Source organism: Schistocerca americana, chromosome 1 (genome assembly GCF_021461395.2).
Source record: "Schistocerca americana isolate TAMUIC-IGC-003095 chromosome 1, iqSchAmer2.1, whole genome shotgun sequence".
Lineage (NCBI taxonomy): Eukaryota > Metazoa > Arthropoda > Insecta > Orthoptera > Acrididae > Schistocerca > Schistocerca americana.
In genome coordinates this window covers 960,654,343-960,673,527 of record NC_060119.1, presented here as the reverse complement: position 1 = coordinate 960,673,527, position 19,185 = coordinate 960,654,343, and the positions used below count along the sequence as shown (strand labels likewise).

General features: G+C 43.9%; 1 protein-coding gene across 1 annotated transcript in view; it reads right to left on the bottom strand.

Moving 5' to 3' along the window:
• LOC124595562 overlaps nucleotides 1-19,185 on the bottom strand; it is a 124,908-nt gene that overhangs the window by 100,686 nt on the left and 5,037 nt on the right. The window contains exon 2 of the mRNA XM_047134349.1: nucleotides 16,759-16,892. Within this exon, the coding sequence (XP_046990305.1) occupies nucleotides 16,759-16,892 (134 nt within the window). The remainder of the gene's footprint in view (nucleotides 1-16,758; nucleotides 16,893-19,185) is intronic.

Sequence of the window (19,185 nt, the reverse complement as noted above, 5' to 3'; positions counted from 1 at the left end):
CATCAAGGATGAATCTCCGACGTTTCCTGGTACCTGATATCTTTGACACTCTCCACCTTCCTTTCCCATTTAAAGTTGATACCCTGTTCAATAAGATTTCTCATCTTTGATTTGATGCACTGAAAACAATGAATATTCTTTGAATTATACCAAAACTGTGCTTTTTCTGTAGATTTTCCAGCATCTTATTAAGACTGTATGAGGCACATGACATATAAAATGCTCTTGGATTGGACTTTAGGATTCTGGTTTGAACAAAACTTCCATAATCTTTCACATTTGCGCCCTTATCGTAACTCTGGCATCTGCAGTCATGAATATCGAGTCCTAGTTGATCTAATTTCGACAAACGTGTTTGAGTTAAACTTTCTCTTGGTGTTGAAGTGACATTCAGAAAATCTAGGAAATATTCTTCTACAGTCACTGCGTCTACCGATAAATTTACAAACCTATCAATCTATGTCATTTATTGATTGTGGCTGGCATCAGGAGTACAATCGAATATGGCCAAAATATTTACTTTCTTTTACAATATTGGCAAGCAAGTTTATGAGTTCATTATAAATGTTTTTCTCAAGATAATGGTTATGAATTTCCTGAGTTTCCACCTGTCTCAAAGGTTCCTGCAAAACAGGGTAAAAATTTGCTATCATGTCGATCAAACCAAGAAAATTACCATTATTTGCTTTATAGCGCTTGGCGCTGGTTCCGCATAAGGTCATATTGTGTTGAGCTACGTTGCTGATAGTGACGATAATTCTTTTTAGAACCTGACGCCAACGTTCCTTCTTTTTTCAATAGTTAAAGGTCTATTTGGTTAATACCATATTTTGTTTCAAACATCTCACGTCATAAACTTTTTTGCACAGTTTGTGTGGTTGAATGATTGCTCACGCTCTTGAAGCCGATTTCCTAAATGAACACAATCACAGAGTCAATCAACGTTTATAATAAAACAAAAAAAACTTTTTTTCTCCGTTTAGTAAGGTTCATACGTAAAAATGAGTTGAAAATTTTCTTCTTTTTTTTTTTATTTAACGGATACTCAAAATTTACAATATCAGTAGGGCCTTTCTGTACATTTTCGTTTATAATAAAGGATGTTCACGTATTAGGTCAAGTGCCTGGGTCCGAATTTGGGAAGTCTGCATTCCATTGTTTCATGTCCAGTTGCATCTAAAGCACCACATGATGAGATGCTACAGTTAATGTCGTCGTTCTTTATGCACACTTTAGTCTCAATGTCTGAAGCTGTTGGTCGAAGAAACATTTCGAAAGTGCCTTTTCATGAGTTCAAGAACTGTTCATGTTGCTTTTCCTTGATCTCTTGAGCACCTGAATCGTATTTCCTAAACCCGTCCCTATCAGGAGACACTTCCCCGTTGGCGCTTTAAACTTCACTGGACAGGCAAGAACACCATCTTCTCACAGAGTAGACACACAATACGTGAAACGGCGTGAACTGAAAAAATACCGTAGGTTTAGACAGACAATGAGTCATTTTGTGAGAAACGCCTGCTGACGGAAGAATGTAGTGCTTGACTGTTAGTCGTAACAGTGAGTAGAAAGGGCGCGGAGATCCGCTGAGAAACAATACATCACGTACGTCTTAATTTACGCATGAGCAACAGTCATGTGTTCAAATTGATATTACTATAGCGCATCAGTATAATAGTCCCTGGCTCCCTCGACTCCGAAGCAGGCATAATTTTCCGAGAAGTGCTCCAGTGGCCAAAGTCGTGTCACAGCGAGCATATAATTGAATTACATAACAGTAAAAGTGATTTCAGAAACACCTTACTTTATTTCTTCAGTTTTCCTGTAATAACAAAATTACGGGTGACAGTTTCCAAACTACATTCTGACTTTCTGCACGGGGCACCTAGGAGTGCGGGGCCCTGTGCGGTTGCACTGTTTTGCAAATGCCTAAGGCCGATCCTAGTTCTTAGAGTGAAGTTCATAGTTAACAGTGAGTTCTCTAGTTTAAGTAGCTTTAGCTTAGAGAGCGCCCGCTACCGTATACCAGTGTAAAGTGAATTTTTGTACCGACCGGGTACGTGTAAGTATGGGTTATGTGCGTAATTATTTTTTGTGGGTGTCGGTTACGTGTGTAACTATTTTGTCCCGAATATGGTTTATTAAATGACTATTCAGTGCATTATGGTCAAGTCTAGAATGTTGCTCGATAAGATGCATTTACTTGGTAAATTCTAAGAGCTCTCAGCCAGAGGTGTTATTTGAAGTGAGATCACCTTAATTATACAGATCTGTTTCAGAGTTAATGCTTTCCGTAGGTCCTGTAATTTGAGCAGCTGACAGGCATCCGCCATTGTTGCTGCTGACACTGCACTTGTCGAGATGGCCAGAATCTCTCAGCTGGCGTAACATGAAATGTTACTAATTGGTGTCAGATAGCAAGACTTGTTATTGAAGTTTGGATTGGGAAAAATTTAAAAAGTCATTTGTCTTAGTCCAACCACCCTCAGTTATAAACAACCAAGTTCCCCACTCGCCAACCACATTTCCTGGTGCCACAGTTGTGTTTAATTTTCTTTGTCTATGACATCAATCGAAAAGGTTTCGTATTGGACTGTTAGAATCCGTACCGTAGATCTCAGAATTTTGAAGCCTGTTTTAACATATCAGATTATATTTCTTTACGAATACCCTATCTGCAGTGCTCGATTGCCCAGCATTAGAGCACAGTAGCGAGCCATCATCAGTCCCACGAGGAACGTCAGAGACGCAGAGAAAGAGCGAAATGCATTTCCTATAGCTTCTCGATATTTTGGTGCTATTCACCTAACTGGCGACGTGTGGTACTGTTCACCGACTGAGTGACTCCTGAGACTGTTTCTTAGATTATCTCTCTGCTTTAGGTAACATACATCAACGTGCGATCTTTATAATGGACATCATACCGTGGTACAATGTATTTCACAGGGAGAGGTGGAGAGGCTAATGATAAGGTCCTCATAAATGGAGAATATTCTCTATTAAATCGTCAATTTCGCTATTACAATTCATAGAATAAGAGCATGTGATACTTCCCTGTGGTTGTGATTCGTACGTGGGGGCGATAACCTCTCCGGTGCTCTTGGCGTTAACAAGAGGAGTAGGCCATGAGAATGGGGTGGGTTTCAACTTCACCCTTCCCTTCATTCCAGTACTCATCCACAGCAACGAAAACATAAGAATGGGTTTCAGAACTACTCGGTGCAGCCCAGTTCACACTAATGATACGTGCCCCGTTCCCTGGGTTGCCAACAGGTACCAATACGTTTTTTATGCATTATAGGTTGGGAACGAGCTAAGCCTCTTAGGCTCTTGACATGTTTTCTTTAAAATTAATGTACCAAAACATGTAAACGAGAAAATAGTGTAGCTAATACTGGGCAGTGTGTTGGAGGACGGACGCCTGTGTATGAGAGATCACATGGGAATAACGTTAGGAACCAAAAAACCTAAACACTGCAGATGATGTTAAATACAGCGAAACGTGTTTTCTTTAAATTATATTTAAAACAATGGCTGGCTCTGAGCACTATGCGACTTAACTTCTGAGGTCATCAGTCGCCTAGAACTTAGAACTAATTACACCTAACTAACCTAAGGACATCACACACATCCATGCCCGAGGCAGGATTCGAACCTGCAACCGTAGCGGTCAAGCGGTTCCAGACTGAAACGCCTTTAACCGCACGGCCACACCGGCTGGCTTTAAAACAATCGCAAGAGACAACATAACAACCATATTATTTGTAAAAGCTGTGACTGCCGACTAGAAACGTCAAAAATGTCAAAAACTTTATTGTATCAGGGTTGTCATATATCGAAATATGAGATTGTTCTTATCTATTGTATTCAATTAACTTTTTCGTTATAACATTGCAAAAAACAGTGAAACATAAGAGCCACTGAAGGAATTCTTTGGCGTAATATCACAAGTAATATGTAAATTGGTAAAAAATATAAAGCTAACTACTACGAAAAAATAGTTCCTCGTGTAAAAGGAAATAAAAATTTTGTAAATTAATTTCCAAATTTGGTGACGTTTTGAATATATCATTCATTTTCAAATAAAACTGTTATGGAATCGTTTACATATATATAGACGTTTTGGTGTGCTGCTTATCTTGGAATATCACTCCTAAAATGTGTCAAAATTAGTTCCATCGTTACGGGAAGCTCTTTTGGGTAGTTTTTTTTCTGTCTTTTATTTCTGCTTCAACCAGCACAAAAGCCAATGACTTGAGAAAATTGCTTTGGCTGTTTGTGCCGCCATACCCCTTACACAAGACATAGACGTTTGTTCCTGACGGATCTAAAAGCCTGTACATAAATCGCATTGGCTAACGCTTGGCTTTTCGTGCCGTGGTATTGTTATAGCGTAGTAAATCAAATACGACTCTCTTTGTTATCATTGTAGAAAATTACTATGTTTGATTTCTTTCTTTCTCATCTATTTCACCTATCTCATGCATCGTTGACCAAAGAATAAGGTTTTTCTTTTTCTTGGAAATGTACGACTGCAACATTTTTTCTCTCCTGTAAATGAATACTGATTAAGAAACTGGCCTATTCTTGGTCTAAAGCAGGGATTCTGGAATTTCTGGTTTGTTATTCCGTAAGGTCCCCTGCACTGTCAACTTTTTGTCGATCTGTTTGTAGAATACTTCACAAGATATAAACCTGTTGTACATCGTAATGTTCTGGTTAGTTCCATATATAGGTTCACATAATTTCATCACATACAATGCAGGAATTGAAATTCATTTATCCCTAGTTTCTTTTCCCAAATATGGGATGCCTTCATAAAAGTAATACGTCTTCGCGTCAAATAACGACATTATCTTTAGCCCATATTTGTCCGGCTTGCTTGACAGATACATTTTGAATAGGCAACTGCCTCGGAAGCTAAGGAGTTACTCGTCAATAGTTAGGAGAGCAGAGGGAGCGTACACTTCTCGACTGTGCTGTACAAACATACACCCTAAATCACGGAATGAAATGAACTTGTCTGCCGTTCTTCTTTGCAGTGTAGTATGTTGGTCATCAAATCTTAGATTATTGATCAAAAAGTCGAATCGGTTTTTCGGCATAACTCCTCGGACAATTGGGGACTCGTATACTATTGACCACGGATCAATATAACTGACATGCGCTTTTCTAGAGCTCCACTCATAAATAGAATACCAAATAATGCTTTTATTTCGTTTTGGTTTGTATCTCCAATATACCAATGCTGCTATGTGAATTCTGCCCTTGAATTAGCAATTTTTTGGTTTGTGTATACAACTATTATTCGAACCATGTATTTAGTAAACAACAGTTCAAATAATTGCAGGGGAGTCGTTTCGTTTGGTGCCTCGCCCAGAGCACCAGGTACTCGCATTCTTTACTTGCACTCTCGACGGGAATATGTGTGTTGCAACAATACCCATTTCTGCCATGTAACATTTTCCTTACATGGCGATCACCTTCATCTGAGGAATGAACCTCAAATGGCGTTGCATCGAATTCGTCATACTCCTTGTTGTCTGTAATATGACCGTCTTCAGGTTCACTCACATCTTCGTCTGAATCGCTCTAATATACGTTTTCAGCCTCTTCTCTTATTATTTCCTCTGGAGTTTTTAATATTTTCTCAGAAAATATTTTCTGTGACTGCAAAAGGAAGTATCATCTATTCTGCAAAAAAAAAAAATTACTTAAATAATAAGGCAGGGTGATTTTTTACCTCGACGGATAAATTTCATGGTTTATCTATTAATGGATGCTGGAGAATAAAGCCTGAGAGATTATAACCTCCTCAACTTGAACAACAATACTGAGTGGAAAGGTAAAACGAAGTGATCAATAGTTGCTCGCAGCAATGTGTTCCTGTATACTGGCCTTCAGGTCATGTAAAGACACAACGTGTCCTTGATAAACATGTTCTTTTATATATCCACATAGCCAAAAGTCACATCCTTGTGATCAGGTAATCTTGCAGCCCATGCATCTGGAAATCTCCTGGAGATAACATGTTCGTACATGGTTGAATTCCGCAGATCTCTCACTGGGCGAGCGAGATCAGGTTCTGTTCCAACTTGCTTGAAACAGTGATATACAGACAGATTGCGCACTTAAAAAGCAGGAATCATACGCTGCACAAGGTTTCGTCAATGTGCAGGCATAACGGTAAACCTGACAGGCTCTCTGGCCATATTATCTTCAAAGAAGAACCGACCGAGAATAACAGTGGTTGTGAATCCACATCACACAGTCACGTAGGTCGAGAGCAGTGCCCCTTCGTGCACAACACGCCGTTTAACAGTACCTCAACTTCGGAAGTTCTGTGTATTCACTGCACCCTGCAGCGTAAAACGCCCCTCGTTACTCCAAAGAGTATTGCGCGGCCACATGTTACCAACGAAGATTCGTGCCAGAAACTAAAGAGCAAATTCAGAACGTTGCTTTGGATCATGAGATTTCAGTAGTGTCACCGTCTGTATCGTGTACCGGTACCAGTGAGAAATAGATCACAAAACGTTCTGTACTGTTAACCATGGGATGGACAATTATCGTGACATTGGACGAGCACCACCACCTCTCGGGGCACCTGCCGCATGTTCAGTTACAACAGGAACATCGTCGATAGCTTCCACCGCAGGAGGTCACCTTCCTCTTCTAGGTGCCACACCAAGCTTACCGGTGTTTTAAAATTTCATTCCCATCTTCCTTGAACTATCTGATGGTACTGAGCCTCTTCTCAGTCGGCGATCCTCTCTCAATGCAGCAATCTACGAGTGGCGTTCAGAAAGTAAGCTCCGATCGGTCGCGAAATGGAAACGACTATGAAAATCCGATAAAGCTTTGCACAGATGTGTTGGGTAGTGTCTCTAGTATAACCCCAGTTAGCATCACGTTGCTCTTCTCATTTCTGAGCTCGCAGTGAGTGCGTAAAGATGTCTAGAAAATAGTGTCTGCTGCCAAGTACGAGGGCCTGGTGAGAAATTTCGCCTGAAGCTATGCAGCTAACATTACATAACTGTCGTGCTGTTTCTTCTTCAAGACAATTCTCAGCCGCATTCTGCAGGGGCAATGAAGATGCTCCTGCATCGTTTTCAAATGGAAATGTGAGATTACCCACAATACAGTCCGCAATTGTCTCCCCCTGAGTTTCATCTCTGGTCACATGAACCGCTGTCTTTGAAGACAACATTTTGACACAGACAACGAGGTGTAGGCCAGCGTGGAGAATTGGCGGAAAGCACTGGCGGCTGCCTTCTATGATGAGGCTATTGAAAAGTTGGTACAACGCTATGACAAAAGTCTAAGTCAGAACGGCGACTACGTAGAGAAGTAGCTGAAAGGTGTAGCTAATTGTTACAAGCAAAACATTTCTGATGTTCACTGTGGTTTCAATTTGGCAATCAATCGGAGCTTACTTTCTGAACAGGCCTCGTAGTTGTTGCCGTTCGCACATAACATTTTCACTAATAGCGCTCAGTCCCTCACCTCGATAGCATACTTTTCACTCGTGTTATGGCTTGTCCACCTACAGCGTGGATGTCATACAATCATACAAACTACATACAGCGACAGATTTGTACTTTGTGGCCGCAAATGGAACTAATGTTTTCTCCAACTTAAATGAGTACGCAATAACGCATTAGCATATCTACCAGATTTCGTTGGTTTATTATAATTACAGCCAACACTGGACTTCTGAGAGTAGCTGCACTTTAATTATAGCCAACTGGTACATAGTTGACCAATTTTGTACTTATGCAGTACGTAAAAACAAGGAAAATAAGAAATAAAAACAACTAAGGTCTACGATGTCCTAGGCTTTAAACGTACTTCCAGTCGTTCATTTCACTTCAAGCAACGTGTTTTCATTTTCATGTCAATTTGCCGAGAGATAACAATTCCTTACATATTGCGTAAATAACCATGATTTATGTAGCTGCCAAGGAAGTATTCTTTTGTATTCATTCCTGAGAGGACAATATTGCACACTGAAGAAGTGTATAATTAGTTATCTATTTTATTTCCTCTGTAATAAAATGCGTCATTCTGCTGTTCTCGTCGCTACGTGGGCACGTCACTTGGTCGAAATAAACGCACGAATGTGACGAAGTCCTACGACAGTATACACTTAACGAGAAATCGATACTGGCAATCAGTTACTGACTGACACGCTGGCCATCAGGCACAAGCAGCAAAAGGAACTTCAGTTCACAAAGGAATCGTATATAATGTACAGTGTTTTCTAGTGTGGAATGCCAGGTCGTTTGAACAAATGTTCCGCCACCGTTTGTCCTCTGGAGTCAGGACTCCAAAGTGTCTGCGGCATTTGCCAGACATGTGAAGACACCTCATGTGTTCGGCCTGCAGTGGGACCAGTGTGTGCTCGAGAAGAGTCGGGCACGGGTTGCTCTGTTAATGAAGACGGCTGAGCAGTAAGCTGGTGAGTTTGTCAGTGTCTGCTGGAAGCGCCCGCCGGACCTCCTGAAATACGGTCGCGGTTGCCTCGCGGGGCTGATAGATGCCGGCCATTCGTTCTCACGGCTGCCGCTGTGAAAATCGCCCAGCTATCCGGTGTCACCCTCGTGAGCGGCCATCGCCAGTTAACGCTCTCCTTAGTCCGTTATAATCTTGGAAAGCTTCGCTCATTATGCTGCCACCGCTACTAAAAGCTGCAAACACCTGAACGTATTACAGTCACTCGACATCATCATTTTCATTATATACAACTAAGGGTAGCTCTAGGTAGAAACAAGAAAGACGTTTAGGGCTTACCACGCTGTCGGTGAAGAGATCAGAGAGGGAGAACGAGCTCGAATTGTGGAAGGAAATTACCCGCTCCTTTTCAAAGGAACATTCCCAGCTTTAAAATTAAATGATTTCGGGAAACCACGTAAAACCTTAGGCGAGTTCAGTGGTTCCCAATTTTGTCTGATCAGTGACGACTTTTGTTACCTGGCCTTTAGCCGGGACAGCTAGGTTCTAGGAAAATGAGCTGCGTCGGTCTAAATATAAACATCAGTAACAACAACTAACATATTCGTTGAACTAGAAACTGTAAGGGGTGATCAAACAGTTTCCGTTCGAAGGCCGTACAGTACAGAAGCAGTATGCCAATCGGGTAAAATCGCTGTGAGCACTAAGGCAATCATCTCAGCGGGGCCCCAGGTTGATCATACCCGTTTCGAAAAACATCGTGCCCTGTAGTGTGATGAAGTCCGTTACTGCCTACCACACATCGTCGTCCGACAGGAATCGTCGATCCTTCAAGGCCGTTTTAAGGGACAGGAGGCGCTATAATCGCATGGGAAGGGATCAGGATTGTAGGGCGCGTGCTCGAATATCTCGTACTTGAGCTGGCGTAATTTCTGCGTGACGACACTCGCGATGTGGGACGTCCGTAGTTATCACGAAGCAGCAGCATTCCTTGTCCACGGCGGTGGCTTTCGACAGACATGCTGTTCCACACACATTCTTCGGTCTCCGGCGTTTGTCCTTGGGCAGCAGAGAAAAGGATAGCAGCACGTAGGACCTGTTTGAACGCAATTGGTAATAGCATTACCATAGCTCATGTTTCTAAATTTACCACGCTAACCTCGGAATGAAAAGACTGCCACACTGACGCCTTGCCTATATCCCGTTGCTTATATACCCGGGTCGGAGTCGCGTTACGTTGCATAGGTGCTGCATAAAAGTTTTAGTAGACACTCGGTTTGCATCAATGTGATTTTTGAGTCTATATCTTCCGTACAATTTCGGTAATCCTGGTTCCAATATTATTGCTAAAACATACACGCATATCATCATCTATTTTCAAGAGATTCATGGACTTGCTTCTAGCTACCAGCAAAGCAGAAAACACCCTGCACGCATACGAAAGATTTAGAGCAAATCGTAAAAGGCGATTTGTCGAATTTCAGTGTATGTAATTAAGTTTTTACTCTAAAACAGCTCAATAGTGTCAGAATCTACGATTTGGGAATTCAATGAGCTCGTCCTTGATTCCTTTTGGAACTTCTCCAACATTAATACTAAAAGATTTGCGAATTAGTTTCTGATCAACTGCAGCTTCTGTTTTGTTACATTCTGGGAAATAATGATTTAATTTATCAGACAATAACTGCAGGTGACTCTCGATTTTTTCTTGTCTATTTGCCCTAATCCTGTCATGTATTTTATTAATGGATGTTATCAACCTCACGAAAGCAGTATAACTCATTTTTCCGTAATCATCAATAACTGTATACTATCACTAACTATTTCGCGTACCATAGTTTAGGTCTTGCTGACGACTGGTGGTCCGCGGACCACTGCTTGGGAAACAAAGTTCCAGGGTGGACAGGCTCGGATTTGAGCCACACAAGTACAACAGCATGATTCCAATAGGAATAACAACAAAGAGAAGACAAGTTGCAGTAATATACAAGGGACATGGTGTTGAAGAAGGTATCTCAGTGTCTTCGTGAATACAGTCATATAGGGTTTTAAGTCATAAACATGCATTGAAATAACTGCCCTTAAAATGATAAATACTCATGATCAGGTGTGTATAAACGGATGTGTGGTAGCTGTGGCAAAGTATGTTTCAGTGAAACAGGCAGAAATTGTGTCACGAGATACAAGAACATTTGTACGAACATAGTAAGCAAATTGCCCTTGGTGAACACATCATCGCATAAGGTGAAGGTATGAACAGTATCCAGTCTATTTCCAATATGTTACATTATGAATATAGAGGGGCCCTACTTAATGCAGTGGAAGAAATGGAGATCTGTGGTAATCTGAAAGCTAATGTCCAGGGTATACTTAACCAACAACGTGAATTTCGTTATACTGTCGACACTTCAATTGTTGGGATGATTTGCTATAAGAGTGTACACACTGATGATACCTTGTGACAGTTCCCATCACAAGCATCCGACATCATTCTGTAAAGACTTTGCCAGTGACGAAGGAATGCACAGAGCCCAGCGATCCGATGGTTCGGAGCACACAGAAAACTGATGGCGGCCTGCACAACTGCCCTACAGTGTGATGGTGGACTTCTTGAACAATCCGACAACTGCTGACTTCTCTTTCACGAAGCACTTACTCATAATACATGCGTTTCGTCTGCATTAATTTTAGTTCTTATTCTTTATACTTTCAGGCTCATTTTACTGGCGCTAGCTGTGAGATATTAGTTTATTTTTATATGCAGTTATGTCACGCCCCTTTTCGTTCATAAGCTAACAAATGCACAACATTTTTACGTCTCTTTACTAACTTGATTTAACGCTGTATGAACCTCGCTTTTGACTAAACTTTATCACGTTAATTACTTTCAGAAGATATTTGCTTTTAAAACGACATTATCCCCTCCACCACCGCCAAGATTTCTACTTGTGTACCGTAATTTATGTATGGCGTACATCGTTAGTTAAATCGGTCAACGATAAGATCTCATCTTTGTCACTCCATTACTTTTCTATGGGAACGTAATACCTTGACGTACACGTTTAACAAAATGCGAACTACCTTTATTATTATTTTCCTCTTGTCAATGTGAAGATGGCTACAAAGCCAAAACCGGTTATCTGTGTAAACAGAGTAAAATGCAATCCATATGCAAATACTGCGAACTATTTAGGTATCTGCATGAGTGGTGTCCTCCATTAGCGACAGCGACTTCATTTCATATCCTCTATTGCTCGCTGTTGAAGCTATTTTTATGGTATTATTTTATAATGTGCCGTTTCAGTTTCTCAACATCTTTAATTACATATGTTGTAAATACCTATGCCCACCTCCCCCCTAAGGGTTCGGGGCTTAGAATACGCCCGAGGTATTCCTGCCTGTCGTAAGAAGCGACTAAAAGGAGTCTCACATATGTCGGCCGTGTATGTTCAGGTACTATTCTATGGTTTGACCTGCCGCTTTCGAAATGCCACAGAAGTGCGTACCATATGGGGAAGGACGTCTTACGTGATGCACAAGTTATCTATAGTGCCCTTAAGTTCGATCTCCTGAATCTCTTGTCATGGTTTTGCCTCTCCACCTGCAATTCAACTATTTGGGTGAGGACATTTTCCGGGGTATTTCATTTGCTTCCGTTGTCTCCTGTCCTCTTTCGCCCGCAATGACGCTGTTGGATTCCTCTGCCCTCCATATCGAGCACGGTAGCCAGTTCGTTGTGGTGGGGCTGTCATGTACCCATTTGGTGGTTCATTACAACGCTGACAGGTATGACCCTAAGTTGTTCCCCTCCATAGCAACACCTTGGGAGGAACGTAGGGCTTCACAGCGACAGGATCCCTGTTCACCACATTACTTAGTTTGCAGCAGAACTGATCGGTACTCCTTCCTGCAAACAAAGCCTCTGTTTTTTGCTGAGCACCTAGAAGATAATTTTGGTGACGTGAAGCGCTGTCCAAAATGCGCAATGGGTCGATTTTGATTCAGGCGGCATCCCAAACCCAGTCCCAGACGTTTGTCGCCTGTGAAAAGCTGGGTGATAGTCCTGTTTCAGTCGCTCCCCACAAAAGCGTCAATACCGTCCAAGGAATTATTTTTCATCGCGACCTCCTGTTACAGTCCAATGACGAGCTTCGTGCCAATTTAGGACGGTGGGGTGTCCCTTTCTTCTGGCGCGTTTACAGGGGCTCCAAAGGCAATTGGGTTGCCACCACCGCCTTCATCTAGGCCTTTGAGGGTGATTCATTACCTAAAAGGTCAAAGTGATGGTGTACTGATGTGACGTAAAATCCTATGTGGTGCTTCAAGTGCTGGAAATTCGGGAATATGTCCTTCCAGTGACCTTCAGGGGCAAAATGTAGAGACTGTGGACGATTGCTGCATCCAAGTACTCCATGTGCAGTGCCTTCCACCTGTGTGAACTGTGGACAGCTTCACTCCCTCTGCTGACCAGACTGCCCAGTACTCCAAATGGAGCGCAAAATTATGGAATACAAGCCCTGGATAGGCTATCTTATCGCGTGGCTAAACTCAAATATGAAAGACTAAACCCTGTTTCCATGCTACCTTCTTATGCTGCCGCCACGATGGCGTCTCCATCGATGACGCCGTTACACCCATCCCCTAAGGTTGCTCCAGTCGGCCCTCAGGGCCACCCATCTGCCTCCCCCGTCCAGTTAGCTGGGGGCATGTCTTCTTCTGTTTCTCCCAAGGCTTCTACTTTGGGACTATCACCTCACGCCCCACCCCCCCCTCCCAAATGCCGGGGACATCGGTCCCCTCCCCCCAGCCAAAGAAGTTATGGCATTCTCCAGCTCCTCTTATGTTGAAGGGGTCCCTGGGACTCCACCTCCCATGGTCCCCACAGTGGACATCAGCCAGTGGTTGAAAGAGCCCCTGGCTGCTGGTCAAAGGGCTTCACGGTCTTCCTCTGTCCCTGAAGCTACTTCTGAGAAGCCCTCGGACCAAAGTCCTAAGGAGTGGCGAGAGGGGAAAGCCTCGGCCATTGATCTCTAGGTTTGCAGTCCTGGTTAGGTTAGGTTAGTGTTTTTTTAACGTCCCATCGACAACGTGATCATTAGAGACGGAGCACAAGCTTGGGTGAGGGAAGGATGGGGAAGGAAATTGGCCGTGCCCTTTTAAAGGAACCATCCCGGAATTTCCCTGAAACTATTTAGGGAAATCACAGAAAACCTAAATCAGGATAGCTGGGGACGGGATTGAACCGTTGTCCTCCCGAATGCGAGACCAGTGTTCTAACCACTGCGCCACCTCGCTCGGTTGCAGTCCTGGTCTTCTACCATCTATCCAATGGAGAGCACATGACGACTTGTAGTGACCACTTTCCACTCTTCCTGTCCATACTGCAGCGTCCCTTGTCTCGACACTTGCCCAGGTGGGTCCTTCCCAAGGCTGACTGGAACACTTTCACATCCGCTACTAACACAGAGTATCCATTTCATGCATCGATGAAGTGACACATGATGGCACTAATTCCAATGTTACCACAGCCGAATCAGTAATCCCTCGTTCCTCTGGTTGCCACTGGCGGATGCCAATGCCTTGGTGGTCGCCATAAATCGATGCGGCCATTAGAGATTGTAGGTAGGTCCTCCAATGTCGTAAGCGCCACCCTCCCTGGAGAACCTTATTGCCATCAAACGGCTCCAAGCGCAGGTTCGCCTCATCATCAAACGAAAGAAGCAGGAGTATTGGGAACGCTATGTCTCTATCGTTGGCACACGAACCTTCTCCTAGGTTTGAACCAAGCTCTGCCAACTTTACGGCTATCAGACCCCAGCATGTGTACCTGGAATTTCCAAAAATGGAGCTGTATCTGCCGATCCCGACGTAATTGCCGAGCATCTCGTTGAGCATTACGCTCGCATCTCTGTGTCGGAGAATTACCACCCCACCTTTCGTCTCGTCAAATAGAGGGTGGAGCGACAACACCTCTCTTTTGTTCAACGCCACCCTGAGCCTTATAATGCTCCCTTCAGTAAGTGGGAATTTCTCAGTGCCCTTGTCGACTGGACACATCCTCTCGACCAGATCTCATCCATTCGCAAATGCTAAGACATCTGTCAGCAGATTCCCAACCACCTCCCTAATGTCTTCAACTGCATTTGGAGCAATGGCGAATTCCCATCGCAATGGCAGGAAAGTGTAATCTTTCCAGTCCTAAAGCTATCGTCCCATCAGCCTCACACGTTCTGTGCAAGCTGCTTGAACGTATGGTGAGCTGGCGGTTGCGTTGGCGTATTGAGTCTCAGGACCTTCTGGCTTGTCTCAGGGTGGTTTTCGCCAAGGACGCTCCACCATCGACTACTTGGTGTACCTGGAGTCTGTCATTCGATCCGCCTTTTCTCGGCAACAAACCTTATTGCCGACTCTTTCGATCTCACGAAGGCATACTATACCACTTCCTTGCTACTCCGCATGAGTGGGGTCTTTGGGGTCCACTCACGATTTTTATACAACACTTTTTGTGACGCCGCACTTTCAGAGTTCTCATCGTTGCTTCCCATACTCAAGAGAATGGGGTCCTGCAGGGATCTGACCTTTTCCCCAACACGGTGGTCCATCTCCCGCAGTAGTGGGCTCGGAATGGGCTTCCATTCACCATCTATATCTGGGCACTTCTTCATGAACTCGGCACTTCCCCCACACCAGCTTTCCTTTAGGCACACTTCTGTACACTTCCATGGTCCATACCTCAGCCACAGCTTCGACTGGACCTATTGCAAGGCCCCAAATGCCCACTTCCACGTGAGGCCCTCGATCAGCATTTCATCTCTCTTTTTGACCAGTTTGAGAGCTCAGAAATAATCTATGCAGATGAATTACTGGTCGACAGTCTTGTTGACTACGTTTACGCTCACGTTGGCTATACTGAACAACGCTCCTTGCTGGATGGCTGCAGCATTTTCACTACAGAGTTGGTTGCCAACTATCGCGCCCTTGATCACATCCACTCCGACTCTGGTGAGTCCTTCGTCATTTGCAGTGACTCCTTAAGCAGCCTACAAGTTCTCGACCAGTGCTTTCCTAAGCATCACTTGGTACTGTTAATCCAGAAGTCTCTTTACGCCCTCTGCATCAGTAGACGCTTAGTGACCATCATTTGAAACCCAGGCCATGTCGGGATGCCGGGCAATGAACTTGCTGACCGTCTAGCTAAACAGGCCACCAGTTAACCATCTCTGGAGGTTGGCCTACTAGAGACCAATTTCCAAGCAGTCTTCCGCCGCAAAGTTTTCGCTATCTGAGATACTGAATGGCGTACTGTGAGTACACCAAATAAACTCTGTGCTATTAAGGAGACGACGAATGTGTGGCAATCATCCATGCGAGCCACTCGCAGGGAATCTGTTGTCGCCTGCCAGCTCCGCATTGGCCATACGTGGCTAACACATGGTTACCTTACCCATCGCAAAGACCCACCTCAGTGTTGCTGTGGCTCCCTTCTAACTGTCGTGTTCATCTTGCTCGGCTGCCAAATTTTAGCCTCTCTGCGGCGAACTTTAACCTTCCCAGCACCCTGCCTTCGTTGTTGGGTGACAATGCCTCAACGGCAGATTATTCGTGAGGGGGTACCATTTAGGGGTGGGTGTTTGGCCTTCTCTCTGAGGGCTCCACGCTCCCTCCATTTTAACACTCTGTTCTTTGGATTTGTTTGTCTTGGTGTCTGTCTTTCCCATTCATGTGTTCATCTCGCCTTGTCTTTTTGGGGTACACATTTTAATGTGTTGCAGAGCTATTCTTGTAATCAGCAAGCCCAGACCATCTGCTATATGGTTTCAATACAGTCTTCGATTTTTCCTTATGATATATGTTTTCCCCGTTTTTTGTTCGTACCATTCGTTTTCGTTGTAGGTGTGGTTCTGCATTCCTTTTCCTCCTTTTACTTCCCCAAACGTTGTTTTATCCTGAGCCTTGCTTGCGCCTGGAACAAGGGACTGATTACCCTGTAGTTTGGTCCCTTTCTCCCTCAAACCAGGCAACCAACCATACGTGTACGTCACATTTCTTGTGACTGGAATTTGCCTCTTTTTTTCGAAAACACTACTTCTCTCTTGTTTACGTATAATTTTTGAATGCTAATGAAAATCTTCTGGTAGAGAGATTAGAAATGTCCTGAGAGTGAAACACCTTCGTAGTTACTATCTGGACTAATAAGGATATTTGGCCTTGACTAGTTTCGTAGTGTCCATGCATACTGTGAAAAAGAAAGCATTGGAGTGCAGCGTACCAAAAGGAGGAGTTGGCCTAGACCTGCCCTGGACTCACCGTCTTTGCGGGGCGGCACGACGTCGGGGTTGTCCTCCTGGATGGGGGGCGGCGTCTTGCCGCTTGGGGAGCTGCTGCCGGTGCTGTCGCCCTGGGCGCCGCGGCGCCGCCCCCGCAGCCGGCAGCCGCGGGCTCTGGCCACGGCGACGCCGGCGGCAGCGCACAGCAGCAGCACGGCCGCCACCACCACCACCACCAGCCACGCCGGGGGTGGCAGCAGCGGCGCGGGCGGCGACGGCGCCGTCGACACTGACCAACAGAGGGCAGCCGCTACACACCAGCAGCTCCTAAAGCCTCATTCCCGCTAACGCCTTTCTCCTGCTGCATTTTGATATACTTAGTATTGTGTACATAGTTCCGTGTAGTCAGCGCGTACACAACTTTCCCACTAGAGCGCGCCCCGCTAAGCACAACAGCGCAGGCGCAGCGCTCGTCCGTCTCCGCTCTACGAGATGGCGCTGCCATAAAGACGGACCAAATTCTGCTTCCGCCGATCCGCGTATTAATATGTCTCGCAGCCAATGAGATTGCTGCTAATGTAGAACCTTTTCTCCTCGCGGATCACACTCGCGCAGTGATACCTGAACGCGCGAGGTATTACAACGAGTGTACAGACCTCCGATTAGTCAGTCTGCATTAGTCTGCAGTCAAGTTTCAGTCTGCGCCTAATAAGAGTATCATATTCCTGTACTTACAAGGGGAGGCCGCCAATTGTGAAATTCAGATTCGATTCATACTGCGCATAATAAAAGCTCATGGCCAGAGGTGTAATGTGGCAAAGCACCAAGATGCACTTCTCAGCCGTTGTCGAGAAAATCGACAGTTAAAAGAAACCGTTGCGGTGAAATACTCTCTACGATTAATAGTTTACAACAGCGTCGTGGCGCAGCGGTAAGCGCTCGGGTTCGTAATCCGAAGATCGCCGGATCGAATCTCGCGCCATGCAACCTTTTTTTTTTTAGTATTTGTTTTTTGTAATGTTAACTTTACCCACTGTAGCTCTGGAAGCAAATGTAGTGTACTTGTGAGGGATGGAAGACGAAAACGTAACTAACAACTCTGTTGAACTGTGTAACGACACTTAACAAGTTTTTACAATACGGTTGTAATTTCTGTTGAGCAGCTGCCAAACATGGAGTTTCGTCACTTTAACTCAGACTGTCCCAATTAATGTTGCTAACCAATGCTGTTACGCCCAAATAGTAAACTCTAGTGAACAGTTTCACAATACGAACGAAAGACGAAGTATGAAAACTACAGATTCAAAAAGTACCAATGCGAATGCGTGCCGGTATTTCGTAAGTGCAGTGGAAGTCAATACTTAATCTTCAACGAAACAGAAGGAACCGCTGATTTTGGTAGGACGCAGAAGTAATTGTAAGTAAAATTTTGTTCATGTAAAAACTATAGTGTGTATTGTTTCGAATCGAGAAGCATAATTAAAAACAAAACTATATGACTATTGAAAAATCCACTCAGTATGCCCTCAGTACTCGTATAAAAGTCGGGACATAAATAAATAGTACACCACAGCAAGAACGAGGTGTCTGAAATTACTTTGGGTAATGACCACATCAGGAAAATAGTTTGTAAGATAACTGCAGAACAAACTAAGATATATCTCTCGTTCAACCCCACGCGGCGTGTTCCAGAAATTTATGTTACCACACTACAGTTAAACTAAACATTGCCGAACAGCGAATGCAGTGAGTTGTGCCGAACAGGATTCTGTTAACACATCAGAACAACAAGAGAAGCTACAAATATGAAACGATTCTTTCTGTATTACTGTGTATATAACTTTTTGTAGCTCTTATTAACAATTTATGCAGTTCAGTGTTGACAAACGGCATAAATTTTAATGCTTCACGTAATACCGATAGTCACAGCTTGTTGTTATGTCTTCGTTACCGGTTTCTGAGTAGCCGAATATCTTCGCCCCATTACACTCCGTACAGTTCTACTCGTATCACCAGGCACTCATATGGTTTGGTCGCATTATAAGAAGGCCAAACCATGCGCTCTGTGCCCCATATAAAGCGAGGCCAGACTCTGCATTCTTCCGACTTCGAATACCTTTGGCATACTGTGCGAAAGAAAGTCCTTTTATATGACTACGTTTCCATTTTAGAAAAAAATTATGTCAAATTTCACGACGTAGGATACGTCTCGCAACAACTGAAACCGTAAAAAACACTAGAAAATAAGATATTACTAAATCATAAAAGCGGCTCGCACACGGATAGCGTGAGAATTCAAAGAGTTAGTAATATAAATCCATTGCACATGTAATCATACTAGGCAAAATCACCGCCAGAAGACATCGCGCTAATACCGTATAAACACTTCTTATAGCCGTGATAAGTGCTTTAATTCGGCAAGGAAGAGAGTCCACAAATTTGTCCGGGTATGCCACATCCAGCTGAA